Source organism: Acomys minous (assembly GCF_964271855.1).
Source record: "Acomys minous genome assembly, chromosome: 9".
In the NCBI taxonomy this organism is placed as follows: domain Eukaryota; kingdom Metazoa; phylum Chordata; class Mammalia; order Rodentia; family Muridae; genus Acomys; species Acomys minous.
The window spans coordinates 649,278-672,302 of record NC_140490.1 but is presented as its reverse complement, the minus strand read 5'-3'; the positions used below and the strand labels follow the sequence as shown (position 1 = coordinate 672,302).

General features: G+C 40.8%; 1 protein-coding gene across 31 annotated transcripts in view; it reads left to right on the top strand.

Annotated features, from left to right (window-relative positions):
• The window catches only part of KTN1 (kinectin 1), a 93,920-nt gene that overhangs the window by 62,410 nt on the left and 8,485 nt on the right, over positions 1-23,025 (top strand). For 10 of the 31 annotated variants that reach the window (XM_084793978.1, XM_084793996.1, XM_084793973.1 and 7 more), the window contains 12 exons: positions 468-558; positions 2,742-2,810; positions 4,505-4,539; positions 7,232-7,322; positions 9,430-9,516; positions 13,017-13,103; positions 17,094-17,174; positions 17,814-17,903; positions 18,043-18,135; positions 19,096-19,167; positions 19,403-19,486; positions 19,640-19,723. In XM_084793978.1, coding sequence (XP_084650104.1) covers positions 468-558; positions 2,742-2,810; positions 4,505-4,539; positions 7,232-7,322; positions 9,430-9,516; positions 13,017-13,103; positions 17,094-17,174; positions 17,814-17,903; positions 18,043-18,135; positions 19,096-19,167; positions 19,403-19,486; positions 19,640-19,723 — 964 coding nt within the window. The remainder of the gene's footprint in view (positions 1-467; positions 559-2,741; positions 2,811-4,504; positions 4,540-7,231; positions 7,323-9,429; positions 9,517-13,016; positions 13,104-17,093; positions 17,175-17,813; positions 17,904-18,042; positions 18,136-19,095; positions 19,168-19,402; positions 19,487-19,639; positions 19,724-23,025) is intronic. The other 21 variants (XM_084793983.1, XM_084793987.1, XM_084793979.1 and 18 more) reach the window with 7 other exon arrangements.

Sequence of the window (23,025 nt, the reverse complement as noted above, 5' to 3'; positions counted from 1 at the left end):
TTCTTTATTTTTGGTTTTTCAAGACAGGATTTCTCTGTGTGGCCCTGGTTGTCCCAGATCTCTCTCTCTAGATCAGGCTGGCCGTGAACTCAGAGATCCACCTGAATGCTGGAGTTAATAGTACACCGCCACTGCCCAGTTCCTTTCTTTTTTTAAAGTAGTACTTTTTATAATAATAGCTGGAATACTGTTTTGCACGTAGCATTTATTTTAGCTTTTCCTCTTATATAAAGCCATACTTAACTTAAGAAGTGTTAGCCTAAAATATGTTGTTTTAGATTGTTCTTGACTGGGAAGTAGAGTGACTTTGGAAACACTGTCCTTTAAAGCAAACCGTAAGCTGATAGAATACAGACAGAAGTGGCTGGTAGGCACTGTCTGCTGTCTTCTCTCATTGGTGTCATCAGGGCCTGGTTTTTTCCTTTTCCTTGTGCATCAGTAAAATAAAGTCTTTGTGAAAATTCTAGGTTAAAAGAAAAAGAAAATGAAATTAAGAGAATAGAAGGCATACAAAAAGACACAGAGAATGATCTTTCTAACAAGTCAAAGCTGTTACAGGTAAGTTGAATACATCAGTTATCTCTGGTTAACTGCTGTAAAGGGTAGAGAGTGCAGAGTGAGCCTTTCCTGTGAAGTGTGGGTCTTGCTATCACAGGTGAGTGCTCTGAAGGCTGGTTATCTTTGCAGAAAGTGCTTTCGTAAGTTCCGGTGTTACAACTTCATAGGAGTGTCCTCTACTTTTTTTTTTTTTTAAACTTTATATTGGTTCATTGTGAGTTCATGTCATGGACCCCTCCATCCCACTCACCACCCCTTGTACTCACCCTCCACCCTTGAAACCCCCCCCCCCCCAAAGAGAAGAAGAATCTTGTTGTGGAAGCAGTTGTGTGTGGGTTGAGGCCTCCGGCTTCTGCTACCCTATTAATATTGGATCCTCATTGGGACTCTCTCAGATACCCTGCTGCCCTGTCTCAGGGAGATGCTGTGGTTTGGGGTCTGTGGGACCAGCCTCTTCATGCAGTCCAGCAGTTCTTTGGTGGGGTAGATGTTGGGGTGTGCCAGTTAAAATCCACGCATCTGGGCCTGCCAGCTCTTCCCCTCTCCTGCTCTCTGGGCTGGCTCTCCTGCAGCCTCTGCAACTATGGCCAGCTCTGTCCTTCTGCCCAGGTGAGGTATAGGCCCTGCTTTCCTGAGTGGGGCAGGGCCTGCTTCTCCCAGGCTCGTGACCCTGGGTCCGCCCCTCCTACCTGCTGTAGATGATGAGGGACGAGGAGGAGAAGGACCCACTCTCAATGACCAGGGTTTTGTCCTTTTCAAATCCAAGGAATACAAGGCTTTGTACATGCTAGACTAATAATCTACCACTTCCCTAACATTACTAGTTTTCAGTTTTGGGAGTTTTTTTGAGACTGTCTGTGTAGCTCAGCCTGGCTTTGAACTTGATATGGAACTCAGCCAACCCCCAACTTGTGGTTCTCCTGCCTCTGAGCTTGAGTGTTGGAATGGGTTTGTTTATTGTATTGCACAGCAGTCCCAGCTGATAAAGTTACCTAGTTAGTGTATTTAGGGTTGTTCTCCAGTGAAAAACTACACTTCAGTGCCTATCTTTACATAGTATTTACAAATAGTAATATGAGTACTATTTTACTTATACTTGCCTAGAACTAAAATTTCATGTTAATGGTGTATACAAGCTTGCTTTGTTTTCCAAGATATTAATACTTTAAAGAGAAGCACAGATCTCACTTTTCATGTAGCTACTATTCAAAGTAGCCATAGGCCACCGACCTGAAGAGGCAGGCAGCACAGGTGCCGCTGCTGGAGAACCTTGAAGCAGTCTGCCTTACGCTTCGTGCTCTAGGCGACACTGTTGGTGGCGCTTCCAGCTCCTTGAACCTGTTCTTTCTTCCTCTACCCACTTGCCAACAGGACAGTTTGTGCTTCTTGTCCACCACTGGCAAAAGGTGCAGACATGATGTCATATCTGAAAGCAAGGATCATTTAAATTGCTTTAGACTGAGAAGATGAGATTTCTTAGTATGTTTAAGTCATTTGTATTTAACTGCTAATTTAATTTTGTTCTACAGGTTTTTCTTCTGAGATGGCTTAAAAAAACAAATGTATAAGATCTTTTTATGTGATATGGAAAACATTTTGCTATTACCTGAGGTTTGACTTCCTTTACAACCATCCCCATTTCTGAAAAAATTGAGAATGTTTATACGTTGAGATATAAGCAGTGCCCTGTTTTAAGTCTTAGGAGGAAAGGTCTCATTTTGTGTTATAAACATTTTTGTGTTTCCTTTTAGTAAGTATAATTTACTTATATATATTTTTGGCTCATATGTAATTTACCTCACGGAGTTGTGAGAGTAGCACACTAACCCTAGGAAAGGAAGTTAACTGTGCTGTTAGATCTTCAGTGCTGACGTGCCTGTGCCCCGATGGCAGAAGCCCCTGCCTGGAACCTGTCCACGTCACTAGAGGCAGAGCAGCATACAGCTGCAGCGTGCAGCTGGAGGGCCCATGCCGTGCCAGGTGCAGGCTGCCTGTCCTAGCTCATCAGGTGCTGGGCCAGGTCCTTCTGCTGAGGCATGCCCCTTCCCAGACCTGAGTGAAACACAACTACTCTTAGCCCATCCTTATAAAATTGTGACTATTTTGGAATTTTTTTAGACTGTATGACATTTTAAAAGCTTATAATCTGTCTAGGTATTCATGTTTAATTTTTGTTTAAATAGGAGGCACAAGATGAAAATAAATTACTCAGATCCAAAGTTGAATTACTGAGTCAGCAGAACCACCAGCAGGTGGGTACTGCTCCGTGTCTCACCTGGTCCTGTGGGGCTGGCTGTTTGTGCTTCCTCCTCACGTTTACTTGTCTCACCTGGTCCTGTGGTGCTGGCTGTTTGTGCTTCTTCCTCACATTTACATGTCTCACCTGGTCCTGTGAGCTGGCTGTTTAGGCTTCCTCCTCACGTTTACATGTTCAGAGTGGAAACTAGTGGTTCTTTATCAGATTTTCTATAAAAGCAACTTACTATGCAATGTCTAAGGTAAAATAAAGTATAATTATAAAATATGCGCAAGTAATGTTACTGTCAGTGTTTCAGCTTGATTATATACGTGTGTGCTCTGATCAGTGTTCCAGCTCTGTTATGTGTGTGTGTGTGTGTGTGTGTGTGTGTGTGTGTGTGTGTGTGTGCACGTGCTCTGATCAGTCTTCCAGTTCTGTTGCATGTGTGCGTGCGCGCGCGCGCATGTGCGCCTGTGTATGTCTGTGTGCTCTGATCAGTGTTCCAGTTCTGTTATACACACATTGGCTTGTTTTGTTTTCTGATCAGTGTTCTAGCTCTACATTATACCTATGTATGTGCCGTGTCCTCTGATTGCACATACATGTGTATATCATAGAGCTGGGACACTGATCAGCAAACAAACACTGTGTGTGCTTGTGTGCTCTGATCAGTGTTACAGCTTTATTATACACATGTGTTCTGGATTTATTATACACACATATATGCACTGATTAGCATTCCAGCTCTATTGTATACATGCGTATGTGTGTGTACGTTATCAGTGTTTCAAATATACGTGTGTAGCTTTATTGTACATATGAGTGTGTTCTCTGATCCAGCTCTATTATTCACACACCCATACATGCTCGTGTGCTTGCATGTGCCTCTGTTGTACACAGCGCTTTTCTTAGGAAGCCAGTGAATGTCGGAGAGGTGTGTTTAAATCTAGGATTCTTCTCTCCTCAAACAGAACACCAATAATTGGAAAGAAGCTGATAGAAACTTAAGATTGGTATTATAAGTAATGGGCTAGTATTAATATGTCCTTTAATATGTATTTCTGCCTGGTAAAAACAAAAAATATGATCTTTAAGAAGAAATACTGCATCTATCACACATGCACATGTTTTTGGCATTTTGGAGGTCTTGTGCATGCTAGTCAAGTGTACTGCCACTGAGCAAAGCCTCAAGCCCTGTCTAATATGTGTTACCCATTGTTTTTATGAGCATGAATGCGTAAACCAGAATGCATTTTGAGAAACAATTTAAGACTCCTTGTTAGCTGGTTGGATCCTAGCACTCAAGAGGCAGAGGCAGGTGGATCGCTGTGAGTTCAAGGCCAGCCTGGTCTACAAAGTGAGTCCAGGACAGCCAAGGCTACACAGAGAAACCCTGTCTTGAAGAGCAAACAAACAAACAAACAAACAAACAAACAAACAAAAAGGTCCTTGTGGACAAGCAGCTTCTGGGAGTTGAGTTTGACTAGTTATCATACTGTGTATCCCTTATGTGAGAGCTTTGCATATAATATAGTATCACCTTATAAACTTGTGTATGTTTTTATTAAACCACTTGATTAAAGTCAGGAGTGATGGCGTAATGGAGTATATGATATTTTAACTTTGGTGTTGATTTATCTCCAAGAAGAATTTAATTTTGTTATGTTCTAGAAAGCTTTTGAGTTAATATTTATGCTCTTTTAATAGGCATCTTTTCCCTCTCAGGAAGAATTACAAAACATGTGAGTAACTCATTGATTCAGAGTTTGTCGTGTTACAAATAGTTAAATGCTGAATTACCCTCAGACAAGGAATTTACTGTAATTGCAAATGTTCATTCGTCCTGTTGTAGCAGTTGTCTTTGTGTGCCCTGGGCTGCAGGCTGGCCAGCATGGCTCTGCCTTTCCTTCCCAGTGCACAGCGTGAGGCCTATTCTCTCCCAGCCTTTTGTTGGGGCTTGTTTCTTCCTCTTGTTTTCTGGAGACTTCCGCAAACTGGGGTGGGGTGGAGCTGGCTGTGGAGGCCGAGGTCAGTCCAGCACAGCCTCCGCACAGCCCTCACCCCCTCTGCCCGGGCTGCCTTCAGGTCCCACTCTGGGCGAGGGCTGCAGACTCTGCCCCACCCCTGGGGTTTTATGAAAACTTAGGAGTTGCCTGGGTTCTCTTTTAAAGACTTTTTATTTTTTTTTTAAGAAACTGAAACATTTTTTCTTCTTGGCCTCTGATTTCTCTAAGAGGCCAGTAATTGAAAGTCAGTCCTGCTTATAGTTTGTTTCAAAATGCTAAATGCTAACCCTACTAAATGTATCCACAGGAGTCTGAATAGTCTTCCATCTTGCCTAATTTATACGATTGGTCATTAGTAGGCTGTTTAATGTTTTAACTGAGTCTTGAGTTTGACTGTATAAAGTAAGAGTACAAACATCTTCTATAATAAGCTGATAGGCATCATAGAGGTCCCAGTTTCATGTTGTTACTGTGTTGTGTGTATATGTGGGTTTTATTTTATCTTTGCTTATGTATGTGTATGTTTTCTTGCTTGTGTGCATATGCATCATGTGCATGCAGTGCCCTTGGAAGTCAGAAGAGGATATTGGGTTTCCTGAAACCGCAGAGTTGCCATTGGCCTTACCTGGGTGCTGGGAACCAACGTTGTGTCCTCTATAGTAACAGCAATACTCTTAGCCACTGAGCTGTCACTCTAATCCAAATTTTAATTTTTTAAAACATTTAAAATTGTAGAAGCACAACTTTATGGCACAGTGGCACATACTTATAATCGCAGCTGTTTGGCATGAGGAGGCAGGAGGATCACTTGAGCAGTTCAGTGTTAGACCAACCTTGGCAACATAATTAGACTTTGTTTCAAAGCACCCCCTTCCAAAAATCCAAGCCAACCAATCAGACAGCAACTGAAAAACCAAAACATAGAGTATTCCTATGTTAGTCATACTTACTGTTGTGACCAACTTTGTGACAGCCCATTGTCCTTAGCTCTGCTGACCCTGGGCTGTAATGGAGGAACTGGGCTGGGAACAAGAGACTGTCGGTGACCACCTCCAGTGATACACTTCTTGATATCGCTCCTGTCAGACCAACTTCAAAATAGCACCACCCTGCGGGCCAGACTGCATGGCACAAGTCCTAGTGAAGAAGCACCTCATGCCTAAAGTGTGACAGACAGCTTTTCTTAGTGCTGGGCGTGGTGGCACACACCTTCAATCCCAGTGCTCAGGAGGCAGAGGCAGGTGGATTGCTATGAGTTCAAGGCCAGCCTGGTCTACAAATCGAGTCCAGGACAGGCAGGACTACACAGAGAGACTGTCTCAAAAAACCAAAGAAAAAAAAAAAGAAAAAAAAAAGCTGTTTGTGATTGGACATGCTACTCAAGTATAATACAAATGAATTCTGAAAAATTATCTCCTCTTTCTGCATTTCTGAGAAATAACCAAGGCATTGGACAAGACTAGGAGAAAAACAAACAGTAATCAAAGACATAAATTCTAAGAGTGAATAGCAAGAGAATACCAGGTCACTTTATCATAATGTTGTTGGTTTAATGAGCCAATTAGTTACAGCAGATTTAATTGCCTTGAAAAATGCTTATAAAGACCACGTTTGTATTAAACACCCCCAACCCCTCTTTAGGCAGTTACATAGCCCAGGCTGGCCTTGAGCTCACTGTAGTGAGGGTAACCTTGAACTTCTGGTCTTGCTGGCTCCATTACTCAGGCTCTGGTGTTGCAGGTGCTTTGCAGTCCCATGTGTGGGCTTCATGTCCTAGGAATTGAAAGCAGGGCCTTAGGCAGCTTCCCAACTGGGGAAGCTACATTTTTCCTAAAAAATCAAATTTTGAAATTAAGAATTTATAGGATGGGCTCAGGCTGGGCATGGTGCTGCACATCTTTTATCCCAGCACTTGGGAGGCAAAGGTGGGTCTATTACTCTGAGTTCAAGGCCAGCCTGGTCTACAAAGCAAGCCCAGGACAGCCAAAGCTACACAGAGAAACCATGTCATGAAAACCTGGGCGGGGGGGTGGGGGGGGGTGGGGGGGGGGCAGGATATATATATGTGTGTGTGTGTGTGTGTGTGTGTGTGTGTGTGTATGAGACGAACTCTTTATGCCAAATGTAGCTGATCTATAATTACACTTTTTCAGTGTATCACCTGCTTTTTTTGTTTTGTTTTTGAGATGGGGTTTCTCTGTAGCCTTTAGACCAGGCTGCCCTTGAACTCAAGAGATCCACCTGCCTCTGTCTCCGAAGTGCTGGGATTAAACGCATGCACCACCACTGCTAGGTCACCTGCTGTTTTTATTTGTATTAAAAATATTGATATGTAGGTATCTGGTATTACTGTTTGCCTAATATGTAAGTTATGTTATTCTTTATCTTAGATTCTACTTACCTAAAATATATTCACATTCTGATTTAGAATTTCAGGAAAAGAGCAAGAAATAACTGATCTCCAAAATGAGTTAGATTCTTTGAAGAATGCTGTCGAACATCAGAGGAAGAAAAACAATGTAAGTCACATTCATGAGAATCAGACCTCTCCATGGCAAGAGTATTTGTATTGAAAGATAGGCAGAGTTTTTCCTTTGCATCTATTTTTACTTTAGATTTATTGATCTTTGTATGAGAGCACTTTTGCTTTCTTTGTGTCTTTGGAAGTATCACTAGAGTAGCAGTTTATTTATAAAGCAGTTTTAATAGTAAAAAGATGAATTTTTGTACTGAAAAATACCAGTATGGAGCTTTTCCCCACACCAGTTTTTCGAGACAGGATTTCTATATGTAGCCTTGGCTGTCTTGGCACTCTCTTTGAGGACCAGGCTGGCCTTGAACTCACAGAGATCCGCCTGCCTCTGCCTCTTCAGTGCTAGGATTAGAGATGTGCGCTACCACACTCAGCTTCAGTATAGAGCTTTTAAATTTTTTTAAAATAAAAAAAAAGTTATTTGTTTAGAAAAATAAGTCTTTTAATCTTGTTATTTTAAAAACAAAGACATTTTATTTTACTTAAACAGGGCTAGTTTTTTTTTTTTCTGATAGACTAAAATAAATATTATTTTAGTCTTTGTAATCAAGTTTGCAAAATCTTCTGTAACTGCCCTTTTTCAAAAGTGAGAGGCAGTACACATATTGGTAATCAAGTCTGCTATTTGTCTTAGATCTTGAATAAATGTATACTATATATTTAAGAACTATAAATCCCATTACTTTTAGCAAGCAGACAAATAATAGATGCAGCTAGATTTCATAAGTTCTCTCTTATCAAAAGATGGTAACAATTAGAGTCCAAGTATTCTTGCTAGAGAAGTGTTTTTCAAACAAAAGTATGTTTGCAATTATGAACAAATCAAAATGTTACTTAATGATAGAACATTGATAATAGATATCAATTTTTAATGTAAATTAAATCTCTCAAAGTTTGTATTCAATTGCTAACTAACAAGTTGGCATTTTTCCTGGAACCCCTAGTTTGTCAAAATTAGGTATGTGAATTATAGTTTATGCTATGGAATATTAATTACTAACAGCATCACTTAGGCACAAAGTTTGGCATGAATGTTCCAATATATTTCTAACATTATAACTAACTGTGTGTTATTGCTGGGGTTTTGAGGTAAAGGGGGCCCAGGAGTGTTAATTCAGGCAGTGCAGCAGCAGCAGCAGCACAACAGGTCTTGTGGAAAGAGCCAGAACGGTGGTGGCCATTAGGGTGCATTGTCAGCCACTCTAGTTCTGCCGCTCATTTGTTCTGTACACTTGGCCAGACTTCTTAACTTTTACCTGTGGTTTCCCATCTCTAAAGTGGGAATAAAAACCTCATCAGTTGTTCCAAGGATTATGAGAATTTGTGGATTGCTAAATATAGTATTTGGCATGTAAATGTTCAATAAGTGGTTATTATTGGCTTTTAATTTTTATGCTTAGATTCTTAATTCTGGAGATGAAATACATTGGCTTTATTTGTATTTGCTAAGGAAATTCTTTTTCTGTTTTTCCCTAACGAGAATGTGTTTTATAGTTTCTCTGCCTCACTTGCTTCAGTCACCTGGCTCGTACAGTTGTATCTGATTGCGTGTGGCGTCCATGTTTGACCATGCCAAGACACAGAGCACAGAGGGTTACTTTGCCATTCCTAGAAAGATTGGAAAGAGCTAATTTTATTTAAAATAGGGTTAGAGAAAAAATGTTATTCAGTAGAGTTTGTGAGGTTAATGTTGGTCATTGCTTAACAGTTGCACGAGAAGTGTTTTGTAGTCCTGTGTATTTGCTCTGTCCTAGGCTGTAATGCTTGAACTTGACTTCATGGTTGGAACCCTGGTTGGTGTGTTTACCTTTGAATGCTTTCTTCTTTGTCACATGTGCCCAGTTAATTGTTTTTAAAAACTGGCATATTTTGTGTGCATACTAAAACATGAGAAGTGGGCATCTTTATTTTCTCATTCAAATTTCTAAACTTTTATTTATTTATTTACTTACTTATTGCTAATATGCACATTTTCCCATTGAGGTAATTTTGCAGTAACGAGCATTTAAATGCAGTGCAAAATATTGATGAAGTTAAAGGAGAAATCTTTTAATAATAGATAAACTGAAATCATTTTTTCTAAAAATGATTAGGACCTTCGGGAGAAAAACTGGGAAGCAATGGAAGCATTGGCATCAACTGAACAAATGCTACAGGACAAAATGAACAAGACTTCCAAGGTTGTAATTAACTCCCAGAACCGCCATGCTCAGAGTCTGCAGCTTGTCCAGACCAAAGTCTTTCCTTTTACTGCAATCTAAATAGTTTAAACATAGCATCTCTTTATCATCCACATTTATCATCTTTGCCATCTCTGCTTTTCACCATCTCCTCGAGACTTTAATTTTGGGCACTTTGATTTGTTGGGATGACCTTGTTGTTGGCATTTTCGTGAGCACAGGTTTAGGGAAAAGATCTCAAAGACGTAACACTGTATGCAGGTCCTTCCTTGTCACATGCTGTGCCACTTGGCGTAGTTAGGAGAACTTTGGTGAAGTCCCTAAATCAGGGAAATCAAAGTAAATTAATGGAACAAATTAAAAAACCTAGCATGTGCCTATAATGCATAGCACAGTGGTGTTTCTGGAGCGGACCAGGAAGATTTGGACAAGGTAGGAAAACAGCAAAGTCTTCCACAGTGCAGAGACTATCAGTTTGCACGATGTTGCTAGGGATGATTCCTCAGAAAAGAAAGCTAAGCTTTTTATTTATTTTATTTGTTTTTTGTTTATTTGCTTAAAGATTTATTTATTTATTATTATGTATACAATGCTCTGCCTGCATGTACATCTGCAGGCCAGAAGAGGGCATCAGATCACATTATAGATGGCTGTGAGCCACCATGTGGTTGCTGGGAATTGAACTCAGGACCTCTGGAACAACAGTCAGTGCTCTTAACTGCTGAGCCTTCTCTCCAGCCCCTATTTTATTTCTCTTTTTAAATTAATTAATTAATTAATTAATACAATATTTTGCCTGTGTGTGAGTCAACAGGCCAGAAGAGGGCACCAGATCTCATTATAGATGGTTGTGAGCCACCATGTGCTGGGAATTGAACTCAGGACCTCTGGAAGAACAGCCAGTGCTCTTAACGTCTGAGCCATCTGTCCAGCCCAAGCTTTCTATTTGGGAGTGGCTGGACAGTAGTGGCACCTGTGTGTGTCCTGTTAAGTATGGAGTATTAGTGAGAATGAGAATTCTCTTGATGAGACTATGTAAAATATGTACATCTGTTCCCTTTATCTTCAGAACAACAAAGGACTTTCTTCTGCAACTAACGTCCACTGGGGAGAGGGGTCATAATAGAGGAGCAGTATAAATATTTGGGCAGCTGAGTCGTATACAACATGAAGCTTGGGTTTGAAGCCAGGTTAATGGATGTCCTCTATGATTAATTTCCACATTCGGAAAGTGTTTGTGTGCCGACTATTGTGTTTTAGTTACAAAAGTGTTGAAGGTATTTGAAACAGTTTCTTAGTAGAATACAATTCTATTATTTGCCAATTCTATGTGTATAGTTATTTTTCCTTTAAGATTTAAGTTGAGAAGTTGACAAGTATTGCTGCCAGAGGGATTTAGGCTAGAGAGTGTGCGGCTCTAGGCCACACAGGTCTTGTTTAGTTGTGAGGGTTCCTGTTGTACAGTCATCTCAGTCAGCAAGGAGAGTTCTAGGCTGGGGTTTTCACTGTTGAGCGAAAGTGTTCTTCATGCCTTTCCTGCACACAGCTCATGGCATCCTGCAGGGAGAAAGGGAGCTCCAAAATGTGTGTGAAGACTTACACAGACAGTGAGCTTCAGGGAATAGACTGCAGTCTTCTCTCAGCAGAATTGAGAATCCTTTGGTCACATGAGTATAAAGTGATGTTAATTTACTAAGTGCCACAAATTGTGATGTGACTGCATAAAACACCGTAAGAGTTTTAGGTGTTAGAAAGTAGTGAGCGTAAACAAAGAGTGGCATGCCGTTGGTAGATGCGTAGCTTTTATTAACTAGATCATCTTTTGCCATTGGTCTCAGTATGTCATCCATGCTGGCCTGACATTTGAGACCCTCCGCCTTCAGCTTCCTGAGTCCGGGCATCGTAGGCATACACTCTACCAGATGTAAGCTTCTGGAAAATCTTATTTACTTGGTTTTTCTTTTGAGACAAGGTCTCACTCTGCAGCAGCTTTGACTGGCCTGGAACTCGCTAATTAGAACAGGATAGCTTCAAACTCCTTGAGATCTGCCTGCCTCTATGTCTGCTGGGTAAAGGCACGATCCACCAAACTTAGCCTAGAGTTACTTTTAAAATAGTAAATACCTGTTAGAAACTATAAATGACAGACTTACATTAAAGATGCTTTACATGTTTCAATCAGTGTTGGCACTAAGGAAATAATTTAGTCCCTAAAATTGTCTTTTTTTCAGATGTTGAATGGAAATTACTCTTCACAACCAAATTTATATCTAATGAAAACTACAGCTAAAGCATGTGTGTAGAATACAATAGCTTACTCAGCGCCTGTTGAGAATGAGTACACCCCCCACCCCCCCATGGCGTCAGGAAGGTTGTGTGCCACAGCTTTTCTCCTTTAAGGTTGATCTGTACGTCTGCGCTCAGATGACGCAGTTAGCTCTTGACTGTCTCTGAAAGAGCAGGTGTTTCCTGTGAGTGAATGTACCCTACTTCGTGTCACTAGTTAGACATGCCTACAAGTTCAGAGACTTGACTAAGTTACTGAAAACACCCCAGTAAACAGCTATTCTAAAATTCTACTAATCTCTAATAATATAGTAGCTCTTAGTATGTATAGAACATGACAGTTTGGTTTCTGTTGTGTAAATTTAGATTTTTATGTGACTAAAGTTTTATTGAGTTGAAGTGGATATTTCTTAAATCAGGAACAGATTTCAAAGAGCACGTGAAAGGCCGAGGGGTGCTTGCTGCCCTCCTGCCGTGTGTTGGACTACAGTGTGTGTGAAGTGGCTGTGTGGGTTTGGCTTGGTGTACATTTTTTTTTTTTAATCTTCTAGGAATAGCTTGAGCATTAGATTTGAGGGGATATGCCTATGTGATCATATTGTTTCCCAAATTTTGACAAACAGTGGTTCTGAATTTATAATTGTGGTTAAAATCAACATATTTGGATTAAGCATTTCTAACAGGTGAGACCTACAGCCCTGTGTGTCAGCTGTGTTCTCATTGCCTACATGGAAGCTGAGCTAGTGAGGTGATGTCTGCCCCCCATTCCTACTTCCCATAGTTTCATCTGACTCTGAAGAGCAGAACAGGGAAGAGTCAGCTCCTTTTGCTGGTCAGGAGGCCTCTGTTGCCTCGCCAGGTGCATCTTCCTCAGTAAGGTCTTCTTGAGGCTTTGCTGGCAGGAAGGGATGTGTGTGCTTGAAGTGTTCCTGGAGAGGCACGTCCCTTAATTTCTAATGCAGAAAAAATTTACATGGATAGATACTGCTTTGCTTGATAAACTCTCAGATACCTTAGAGAGTTACAGATTATTTAAGGAGGTATGTTTTAATGCCTTAAAGTGGGAAATAATTGATAATTTTAAGTATTAAAATAAGTTTTGAAAATTTGTTTTTTCCATCAGAGCTTAAAAGGTCATAGCTGTTTTGTTTTGTTTTGTTTCTTTCAAAATTGTGGAATGTTGTAAGTCTGACCCTGTGCATCTTTTGCTTTAGGAAAGACAACACGTGGAAGCTGTTCAGTTAGAAGCCAAAGGACTTCTAGAAAGATTATTTCCAATGGTGTCTGTGCCTTCTAATTTGGTAAGATGAATCTCCTTTCTTAACTTTTAACCTGAAGTTATGTAGGAAGCTGTTGTAGCAGCATTTGGTTTCTGAGTTTGCTTTGGTAGCATGCTGATCTGCCTCAGTGTCCCTGTGCCTCACGTGCTTCTGAGCACTCAGACAGACACAGTCACCTGTCTGAACCTGACGCTCTGTTGCATTCCGCTAAACTTTATGGCTTGAAAATGTACTTGGAAAATATTTTTTCTTTTTCCTGAATGGATAACAAAACCAATAATAATTAATTTTAGTGGTTACTTAATTTTAACAACAGTCTCCTTTGATGCCATAAATTAGGGTCTCATACATTTTGAAATCATGATTTTCATCTATTCTTCACCCCAAGTGGTAAAGATCAGCTGGGTTGAGGTTGAACATGGTTCAGGTGGGACAGGAAGCTGACTGCTTCAGATCAGCAGCAAGTATCCAGGGCAGAGAAGACAGGGAATGTGCCTCAATTTCCTAAAATGGCAAGACAGACCTTCTTACTTTTTTTGTCTTTCGAGACGAGCTTTCTCTGTGTAGCCTTTGCTGACCTGGACTCACTTTGTAGACTAGACTGGCTTCAAACTCACAGAGACCCTCCTGCCTCTGTTCCTCTGAGTCCTGGGATTAAAGGCGTGTGCCACCGAGCTGGGCTTCCCTTCTTAAATTTTTAATAGAAAAATGTGTGTGTATACTCAGAAGAAGGCAATGGGACGGTGGTCACAGAGCCCACTTCATGATTCACCATCATGCTTTGCTCACACCTGACAATGGCGCTCAACATTCTGACAGCTGTGACTCTTCAGTATAGCCCCTCAGATTGTGGTGACCCAACCATAAAAGTATTTCCATTGCTGCTTCATAACAATAAGTTTGCTACTGTTATGAAATAGAATGGAGATAAATTTGCCAAAGGGGTCTCTGTGTTAGATCATGCCGAAGGAACTCTAGCACCAGAGTATTTTATCTGCAAATATTTCAGCACAAGAGATTAAGAGCTAAGGATTATCTTAATTTTTAAAAAATGCACCTTTAATTAGACACATACAGTCCTCATGCCAGCTAATAACTGGTAGTTTACATTATAATCAGAACCCAAATAAGATCAGCATGTGTGGTGTTTCCAGTGGCTGACTCGGTGCATGTGTGCTGCACCTACCCTTCCCGCCTCCCGCAGGACAGGCCTACAAGTGCCCCATTCTGGTTTTTCTGGTATTGTGGTTTAGCTGACTGCATTCCTGGTGACAGCATGTTCCTCTGTCCTTTGTGTAACTCATAAACTAGTACTCCTTAGAGGATGATTTAGGGTCCGGATTTCAAAGTGGGTAGTGGTGGGTACTGTTGCCTGTAACAGCTGCTTGCCTGGTCCAATGGGCCGTGTGTAGGCTGGCTGTGATGTTCTTTGTAGCTCTTGTGCCTTGTGCTGGAACAAGACGCTCCTGATGGGTTGGATTCAGTTAAAACCTCAAGCATGGAATGGCCCTTCTCCAAGGAGCTATGTTTTCTCTAGGTGTGGGTGCAGGGGCAGAGTAAGTACTTACTGCTGTGTGGGTAGCAGGAGGCCAGCTGCTTTCTCCTCGGGGGGTGTGTGCATGTGTCCTTTAGTTAATTCTGTTTCCTTTGTAGCTGTGGGAAGGTGTAGGCTCTAATAGCGGGTGATCACCAGCACCTGAACTGAAGAAGTGTCTTGTATTAGACACAGATGACCTAGGGGAAAGGGCTGCTAACACTCCCTGTCCTTGCTTTATTGGTTGATTTACTTATTTGACAATATTTCATGAGCCAAGAGCACTGAAGATCTATAGTTTCTGATCTTCAAAGAGTGTAGAAAATGGCCAGCAGTCAGAAATTTTCTTTTAATATAATAAATGTTTTGCTATTATGTGCTTGTTTGGGGATGTGGTCTTGCTATGTAGCTCAAGCTGGCCTTGAGCCCCTGATGGCAGGTGTGTGCCACCATCCCTGCCTAAACTCATTCTTTTGTGTTGTCTCGCTTTTTGCTTCCGTGACAGGGTTTCTCTGTGTTGCCCAGGCTGTCCTAGAGCTCACTCTGTAGACCAGGCTGGCCTCACATTCACAGGGATCCACATGCCTCCGCCTCCTGAGTGCTGGGACTAAAGGCGAGTGCCATTAAATTCATTCTTAATGGCATTGCTACTGACCTTTAGTAACTAAATATTCATGGCTCTGTAAAAATTGGTGAATCACCATGAGACATGGTCAATATTTTTTGTGTTTTCTTCCTATTCTTGTTAAAAGTTGAATATAAAATTTTTCATGTGCTACTTAGAGATTAGTATTCTATTTTTTTCTCTCTCTCTTTTTTTTAAATATTTATTTATTTATTATGTATACAGTATTCTGCCTGCATGTACTGCATGCCAGAAGAGGACACCAGATCTCATTGTGGATGGTTGTGAGCCACCATGTGGTTGCTGGGAATTGAACTCAGGACCTTTGGAAGAGCACTTAGTGCTCTTAACCACTGAGCCATCTCTCCAGCCCCTAGTATTCTAAATTTTTAAAAGAATTGCTTAATTTAGCCAGGCATGGTGCACACACCTTTAATTCCAGCACAAGGGAGGCAGAGCTAGGTCATTCTGGTCTGTGTATCAGGCTAGCCAGGACTACATACAAGAGAAAAAGAAGACCAAATTAACTTAAGACTCATTATTATTGGGATAAATTAAAAGGGCTTTTATAAGGAGTTTATTGCTTGCTGTTGCCAATGTGTAAAGCAGATCCAGATAATAGATAAAGATCACATCTGGATTCAGTTTTATGTTGGATCCCAGTATTTGAAGCTTTTGTGTTGTGAGAATGCCATCCTTCTAAAATGGACGGAGGCTTTTAAACTAATTTGGCATTGAAAGTGGTGCGGTATGGGTGACCTCAGCGTTCACTCACTCCGCATGTGGTGCCTGTAGAAGACACTGATTCAGCCAGTAAAAGCTTTACATCACAGAGTCAATGAACATTTTATTCATTTTCTTTAGCAATAAACCAAAAATATAAGAAACTTGATTTAATACTTTTAAGTCAAGATAAGATGCTTCAAAAATTTATAATAAGTTATTCTAAAGTTCCTGATAATGGTTTAAATAATAATATATATATTTTTTCACTTGATTAGTAAACAGAAACCAATTTTGTGTTGGAGCTAAACATGTGATTAAATAAATCATGCCCCATTAAAATATGCTTATAATACATTTTTTGGAATAAGTTTGTTGAGGGGTTTTGGGAGTGCCTTCACAGAATTTGAAACCCTCTAAAGAGAATGGCTTCAGCTAGACCTTGAGTCTTTGAACTCTGAATACTTTGTTATTAGAACTGTTTCACATGGAGAAGTTTCTGACATGCTGCTTATTGTAGGTCTTAAGGTTTTTGTTTTTGTTTTTTAAACAGAGTTAGCTTATTAGCTTTTGCTCATGAATACTACCCATGTCCTTAGAATGTGAATTTTGAACTTAGGCCTCCTGCCTCTGAGTCCAAAATTCAGTTGCAGATATTTTTGGTATAGATAAGAAGCATTTTATTTTGATAGTAATGTGTGTATTTAATTTTTGGTGTACTTTATTTATTTACATATTTATTGCTGGTCATGGTGGTGTTTGTCTTTAATCCCAACACTCCCAACTCTGCCTCAAAATAACTGTTTTTTAAAAATAGCCTCTCTGCATAGCCTAGGCTGCCCTGGGCTGCCTACCATGTAACCCAGAGTGGTCTGGATCTTAGTCCCATTCTGTTCACCTTTCCCAGGCTGTGGGGCTATAGGAGGAAATGTGGCATCATTTAGCTTTTAGTGGGTTTTTATTTTTCATTTGTTTTTTTTAAAACTGGATTATGTTCAATTTATTATATCTGCCCTTAAAATTCCAAGTAGGATGACAATGCTTATAGGTTTCTTTTATAATTATCTGATTTGGTGCTTTTACATGTTTGGTTATTTCTCTTACTGTCTTTGACTTTTGTCCCCTACAGACTTACAGTGAATGGCTACGTGGCTTTGAAAAGAAGGCAAAAGCATGCGTAGCTGGAACTTCAGATGCAGAGACGGTCAAGGTTAGTAGAGTAAATAAACTGTGATTTTAAACAAACCAAGAGGTGGAGCAGACCAGAGCCTGCTCTCAGGAGCGTTGGGGTAATGAAAGGATGGATTATTAGTTGGGTAGTGAAAAGAATATGATGCCTTCATTTCTAAAACTGAATGTTTTACTTACTCATAACTCCCTTTAGCTTAATTTTTCAAAGTAATCCCAACTAAGGTTTGTAGCTAGCCTCACTGCCTGCTGAGGCGCCCCACACAACCCCAGCAGCACTCAGAAGCTGGCCTTCTACTAACCCACGGCTACAGAGACTGCAGACCTGTGATGGTTTTGAATCGAGGTGGTAGGAATAAAATCTCCTTCCTCGTTGCGACATAATCATTGTAATGTCTACTTATGGGTCTCCTTAGATGTTGCTGCGTGCATAAAGAGCAGCATCCTTGTTGTAAACGTGTGATGCATTTCCTAGTGAGGACTTAAAAAGAGCTTCACAAATGGACACCGTGTAACCAGAGGCCATTGAACTGCACTGGGGCTTAGGAAGGCTGAAATGTAGTACTCTGCTGTGTATCATTCAGATCCACTTACCATGTCATCAGAGAGGCCACCTAATTTAACTACAGCCCTTTTATTGTTTTTATTTCATTCTTTGCAGGCTTTGGAGCACAGGTTGAAAGAAGCTGATGAAATGCACACACTGCTACAGCTAGAGTGTGAAAAATACAAATCTGTCCTTGCAGAAACGGTAGGATATTATTTGAGTTTACATTTTGATATTATTTTTAAATTATTGACTTATTTCCTCCTGGCCTATGTGATTTATCTTGGCATCAGAATAATTGAAAATCATGAATTTTTCTGAATAATTCTGCCTTTGTTCACAGGAAGGGATTTTACAGAAGCTACAGCGAAGTGTGGAACAAGAAGAAAGTAAATGGAAGATTAAAGCTGATGAATCTCGAAGGACTATTAAGCAGGTATTTAAGGACAAGCTTAGAGCAGCAGTGCTGAGCATGTGGGTCCCCACCAGTGTCACCTGGGAACATGTCAGTCACTTGTGTTCCACACGTGTGGAGGGGCAGAGGATCCTATAAAGGAGCCCTGGTCTGTTGTTAACTCATTTGAAAGTCATTCATCAGAGGCACCAAAGGACGGTGTAGCAGATGAGGCTTTGAAGTGATAGCACCACTTATAACAAGGTCAAGAACCCCAGGTTCAAAACTACCTTGGAAATACTGGTCTCTTCATGTTGTATTGTATCCAAGACAAAGTTAAGTCATTCTGTTCATGTGCCACATATGTTGCCGGGAAGTCTTTTCCTGCCATTTTCACAGATGTAGTGAAAGAAACTCATGGGTTTTTTTGTGTCACTTTGTGCAGGCAGGCTGCAGGTAGCTAGCTGTGTTCTGTGTTGATACCTTTGGAGATTGAATATAATGATTAGCCAGTGTTAGCAAAAATTAAGTGGTTCTAGCTGGCTCTTAATACAGGATCTGTTCTGAGCATTACTGAAATGAAGTTAATATGTAAGACTCTTATTTTTAAGAGCTTTAGTTGACAATTCAGTATGGGGTACATTTTGAAACCTCTAAGCAGGGTTGGTGAAAGGCACTTGCTAAGACCTGGCAGTCTTGATTCCATCCTCAGGGCCCGCCCACATGTGGGAGGAGAGAGCTGGCTTCTACAAGTTGTCCTCTGACCTCCGATGCACTGTGGATGTATTTGCCCCTCCCCTCAATAAAATGAGTAAAAACTTAAAAAGCAAAACTGAAAAACTAATCCAACTTGTGGCCAAGGAATATGGCCCAAACATTTGTCGATGATGCCATGTCATAATTGAGAAGATAGGTGCCTTTCGAGTGTGTCATTCTTAGTAGTCCACGTCTCCAGAGTAGAAGCTGTATCCTCAGTGGCTGTGTCTTATGTCGCCATTGCAGATGCAGTCTTCCTTTACGTCTTCAGAGCAAGAGCTAGAGCGCCTAAGAAGAGAAAACAAAGATATGGAGAGTGTATGTTACTCCATAGTTACACTGTAACCTGGGAACTCATTTTTAGCAGTGTGGGTTGCTCAAACATCTGGGTTTTAAGGTTACTTTCATGTCTAATGATATAATTATGGTTTTATTATCTTGAGTACTTTGAGTTGATACAGTTTAAAATTCATAAGTATCCTAACTTTGCATTATGGGAAACACCATGGAGGGAAAATGTAAATGTATTAACTTCCCTTTGTCATACTGACAGCTGAGAAGAGAACGCGACCACCTGGAGACGGAGCTAGAGAAGGCGGAGATTGAGCGGTCAACCTACGTGACTGAAGTCAGAGAGGTGCTTAGAGATTCTTCACCTTTGCTTTTCAATTCAAACTAGGTTGACACAGTGTTAAAGTGTTTCCCTCCGAGTTGTTTGTAGAAGAGCTTGTGCGTAGCTAGAGTCTGGGTTATCATGGAGATCCACCTTAAACTGTAAACTTCATTGCAGCTGAAAGATCTGTTGACTGAATTGCAGAAAAAACTTGATGACTCATATTCTGAAGCAGTAAGACAGAACGAAGAGCTTAATTTGGTAAGAAGCTTGTCCTCCGCCGAGCGCCGAGTAGGCCCTGGAGGCACGCGTGCTGGCGTGCACACACCACCAGCCTGCCTCTCCTGGCTAACCACCTTTAGCTTGGCACGTTTCCTAGGTTAGAGATAATCTTCCTCTTCTGATGTCTCTGAAGATGGGTCTTTTCTTAGCTCCTAATCATGGCATGTTTGGCTTCCGACTATTACAGCGTTTCTAGTCTTTTATACAGCCTAATCTTGAACAATGTTAACTTTTTGGTGAATAAAGAAACAAAGATTTGAGGATTTGTAAAGACTGTCTTCTCAAGCTATCATAGTTAAGTAGGCTTCCTAGTTTTGTAACCTGGAGGAGGCTTGTTGAGCCTTACAGATGCGATTTTCATTTGAGGAGTAACCCGGCCAAAGCTCCTAACTAGTCTCCTAAAAGTAAGTTTCAGAACGTCTGTCTGTTCTTTTGAGACAGGGTTCTTATGTAGGCTGATCTCAAACTCATAGTAATTCTTCAGCCTCAGTCTTTTAGCTGGGGTTGTAGATATGAGCCAGTTCACCACCAGTATAGTATCTAACACAGACTAACAGCCACCGTGACGGACGGACGGAATACCCTCCCCCTCCCCCTTCTTCTTTCCTTGTGGTTCTAAAAATTAAACCTAGGGAAATAAAGTAAAAATTAAACCTAGGACCTCATGTATATAACAGGCAAGCATTCTATCTCTGAATTAGATCCTAAGCCCGCCCTTTTACTTTGTCTTTTGTTAAAAGGTCTTGCTAAATTACCTAAGGTAGCTTTGCGTTTATAGTCAAGGCTGCCTGAGCTTCCCGAGCACCACCAGGCTGGCTTCAGCCACACTTGTTAACACACCGAGCTCTTTGCATTCCTTTTCTTGTAGTTTTTAGGGATCTATAGTTGACATGGTGACCTGTTAGATAGATATAGCCAACCTGTTCTGTTTTAGACTAATCATTATAGCTCCCTGTGACTTAAAACACAACACAACATATTAGCTTTTACGTATCTGAGCATACTTTAAGGTTTGTTTGTTTGTTTTGTTTTTTTTTAATGTTCTGTCTGCATGTACACCTGTAGGCCAGAAGAGGGCATCAGATCACATTACAGGTGGCTGTGAGCCACCATGTGATTGCCGGGAATTGAACTCAGGACCTTTGGAAGAGTAGGTGGTACTCTGAGCCACCTCTCCAGCCCCCTGAGCATACTTTAAAAGGAATAAAGTTTCTCCTTATTCCAGATTAACACATGTACAAGGAGAGTTTACCTGCAGCCCATTTATTCTCATTCCTGTCCCTCTTCGTTATAGCAGTAATGTTTATTATTATTTTTTACTTTACTGTCTAGAGTTTTTAGGCTAACATATAACACCATAGCGTCTCCATATTTGTATCTTGACCTTTCTCTTCCTCCACTGCCCTTCCCCGTCTTCCCTTCTTCCCTCTGTTCCTTTTTCTTCCTAGTTGTAGTGGTAGGAGACACATTTGACATATAACCCAGGCTGGCCTCGAACTGGCAGCAATCTTTCTGCTTCACCTTGAGTGTTGAGATTTATAGGTGTGCACCATGATGCCCACACACTATGATAGTGATTTATGAAAATTAGATTTTAGAGTTGTATGAGGAGCAGATACAGAATACTGGGTGCATATATATATATATATGTGTGTGTGTGTGTGTGTGTGTGTGTGTGTGTGTGTGTGTGTGTGTACACACACCTCAATTTTAAAAATTCTTGTTGCATTTACCAATACTTTGTTTTAATTATACTCATTTCCAGTGCAATATAAGACTAGTTTTGTTCATGTATTTGCTGTTTATCACACTGATCAGGCCTTTGATACACTACAATTGCAATCATGTGGTGGTTTAAAAGAATCCTTTTTCTTTTTTTGTTTTTTGTTTGTTTGTTTGTTTTCTTAACTTTGGTGCTCAGAAGCTTACTCAGCAGTGGTACCAGAGCTGTAGAACTCTGGTTCTTACACCTCCATTTTTCTGATGGTAGTTGTATTAATTACCCTGCTGCTATCAGGAGACAATTTTAAGTGGCAATTTCTTTCTTTTCTTTCTTGTCTTATGATTGTAATAGTTCCATTATGTTAAAACAAAATGAATTTGCTTGGCCATACACACTGTTGTGTTCTGGTGTCGAAAGTTGGCGCTCTCTGCCTGGAAGAACTGAGCTTTCATCTAAGTAAAAAAAGCAAAAGCTTTAGGTATTTAAATGTAGTTCCCCAAATAAATTAACCAAGTGGGAGTTCCCCATCCCACTTAATATCAGTCGATTTGTTTGTTTGTTTGTTTACTTGTTACTCCTTTTAAGTTTCCAAAAGTGTTTGGAAGGTCATGCCTGTGGCTGGGAGGCAAAATCAGTAACTTCTTTTTAATACCCATTTTCTTCCTTCCTTCCTTTCTTCCTTCCTTCCTTTCTTTCTTTCTTTCTTTCTTTCTTTCTTTCTTTCTTTCTTTCTTTCTTTCTTTCACATTGTTTCTCTGTGTAGGACCTGCTGTCCTGGAACTGTCTATGTAGATCACACTGGCCTTGAACTCAAGAGATCTTCCTGCCTCTGCCTCTGCCTCCCAAGTCCTGGGATGGAAGGTGTCTGCCCTTGACATTTCTCACTGGCATAGTTTAGGCTCAAGTGGGCTTCCACTGCTGTTTTCAAACTCACTTTATTGGATTTGTAAACTGTTCACTGGCCTAAAGTAATAAATAATTGTTAAAAATGTTGTAGTCTTTTATATGTATGGGTATGTTCCTGTGTGTGTGCCTTTGCACCACATTTATGCAAGGTACCTACAGAAGCCAGAAGAGGGCATTGAATCCCTTGGAACTGTAGTTAAAGACAGGTGTGAGTGTGTGCATGCGTGTTCAGACCAAGGGAGGTCGGCTCCAGGAACAGTGAGTGTCTTAGGCACTGAGCTACCCTTCAGCTTCTGACCGACTCTTTAAAAAAAACTCTAAGCCGGGCGTGGTGGCGTACACCTCTAATCCCAGCACTCGGGAGGCAGAGGCGGGCGGATCGCTGTGAGTTCGAGGCCAGCCTGGTCTACAAAGTGAGTCCAGGACAGCCAAGGCTACACAGAGAGACCTTGTCTCTAAAAACCAAAAACCAAAAAAAAAAAAAAAAAAAAAAAACCAAACCAAACCAAACAAAAAAAAACCTCTAGTGCTGGGCGTGGCCCACACCTTTAATCCCAGCACTCGGGAGGCAGAGCAGACAAATTGTTGTGAGTTCAAGGCCAGCCTAGTCTACAAAATGAGACTAGGACAGCCAAGGCTACACAGAGAAACC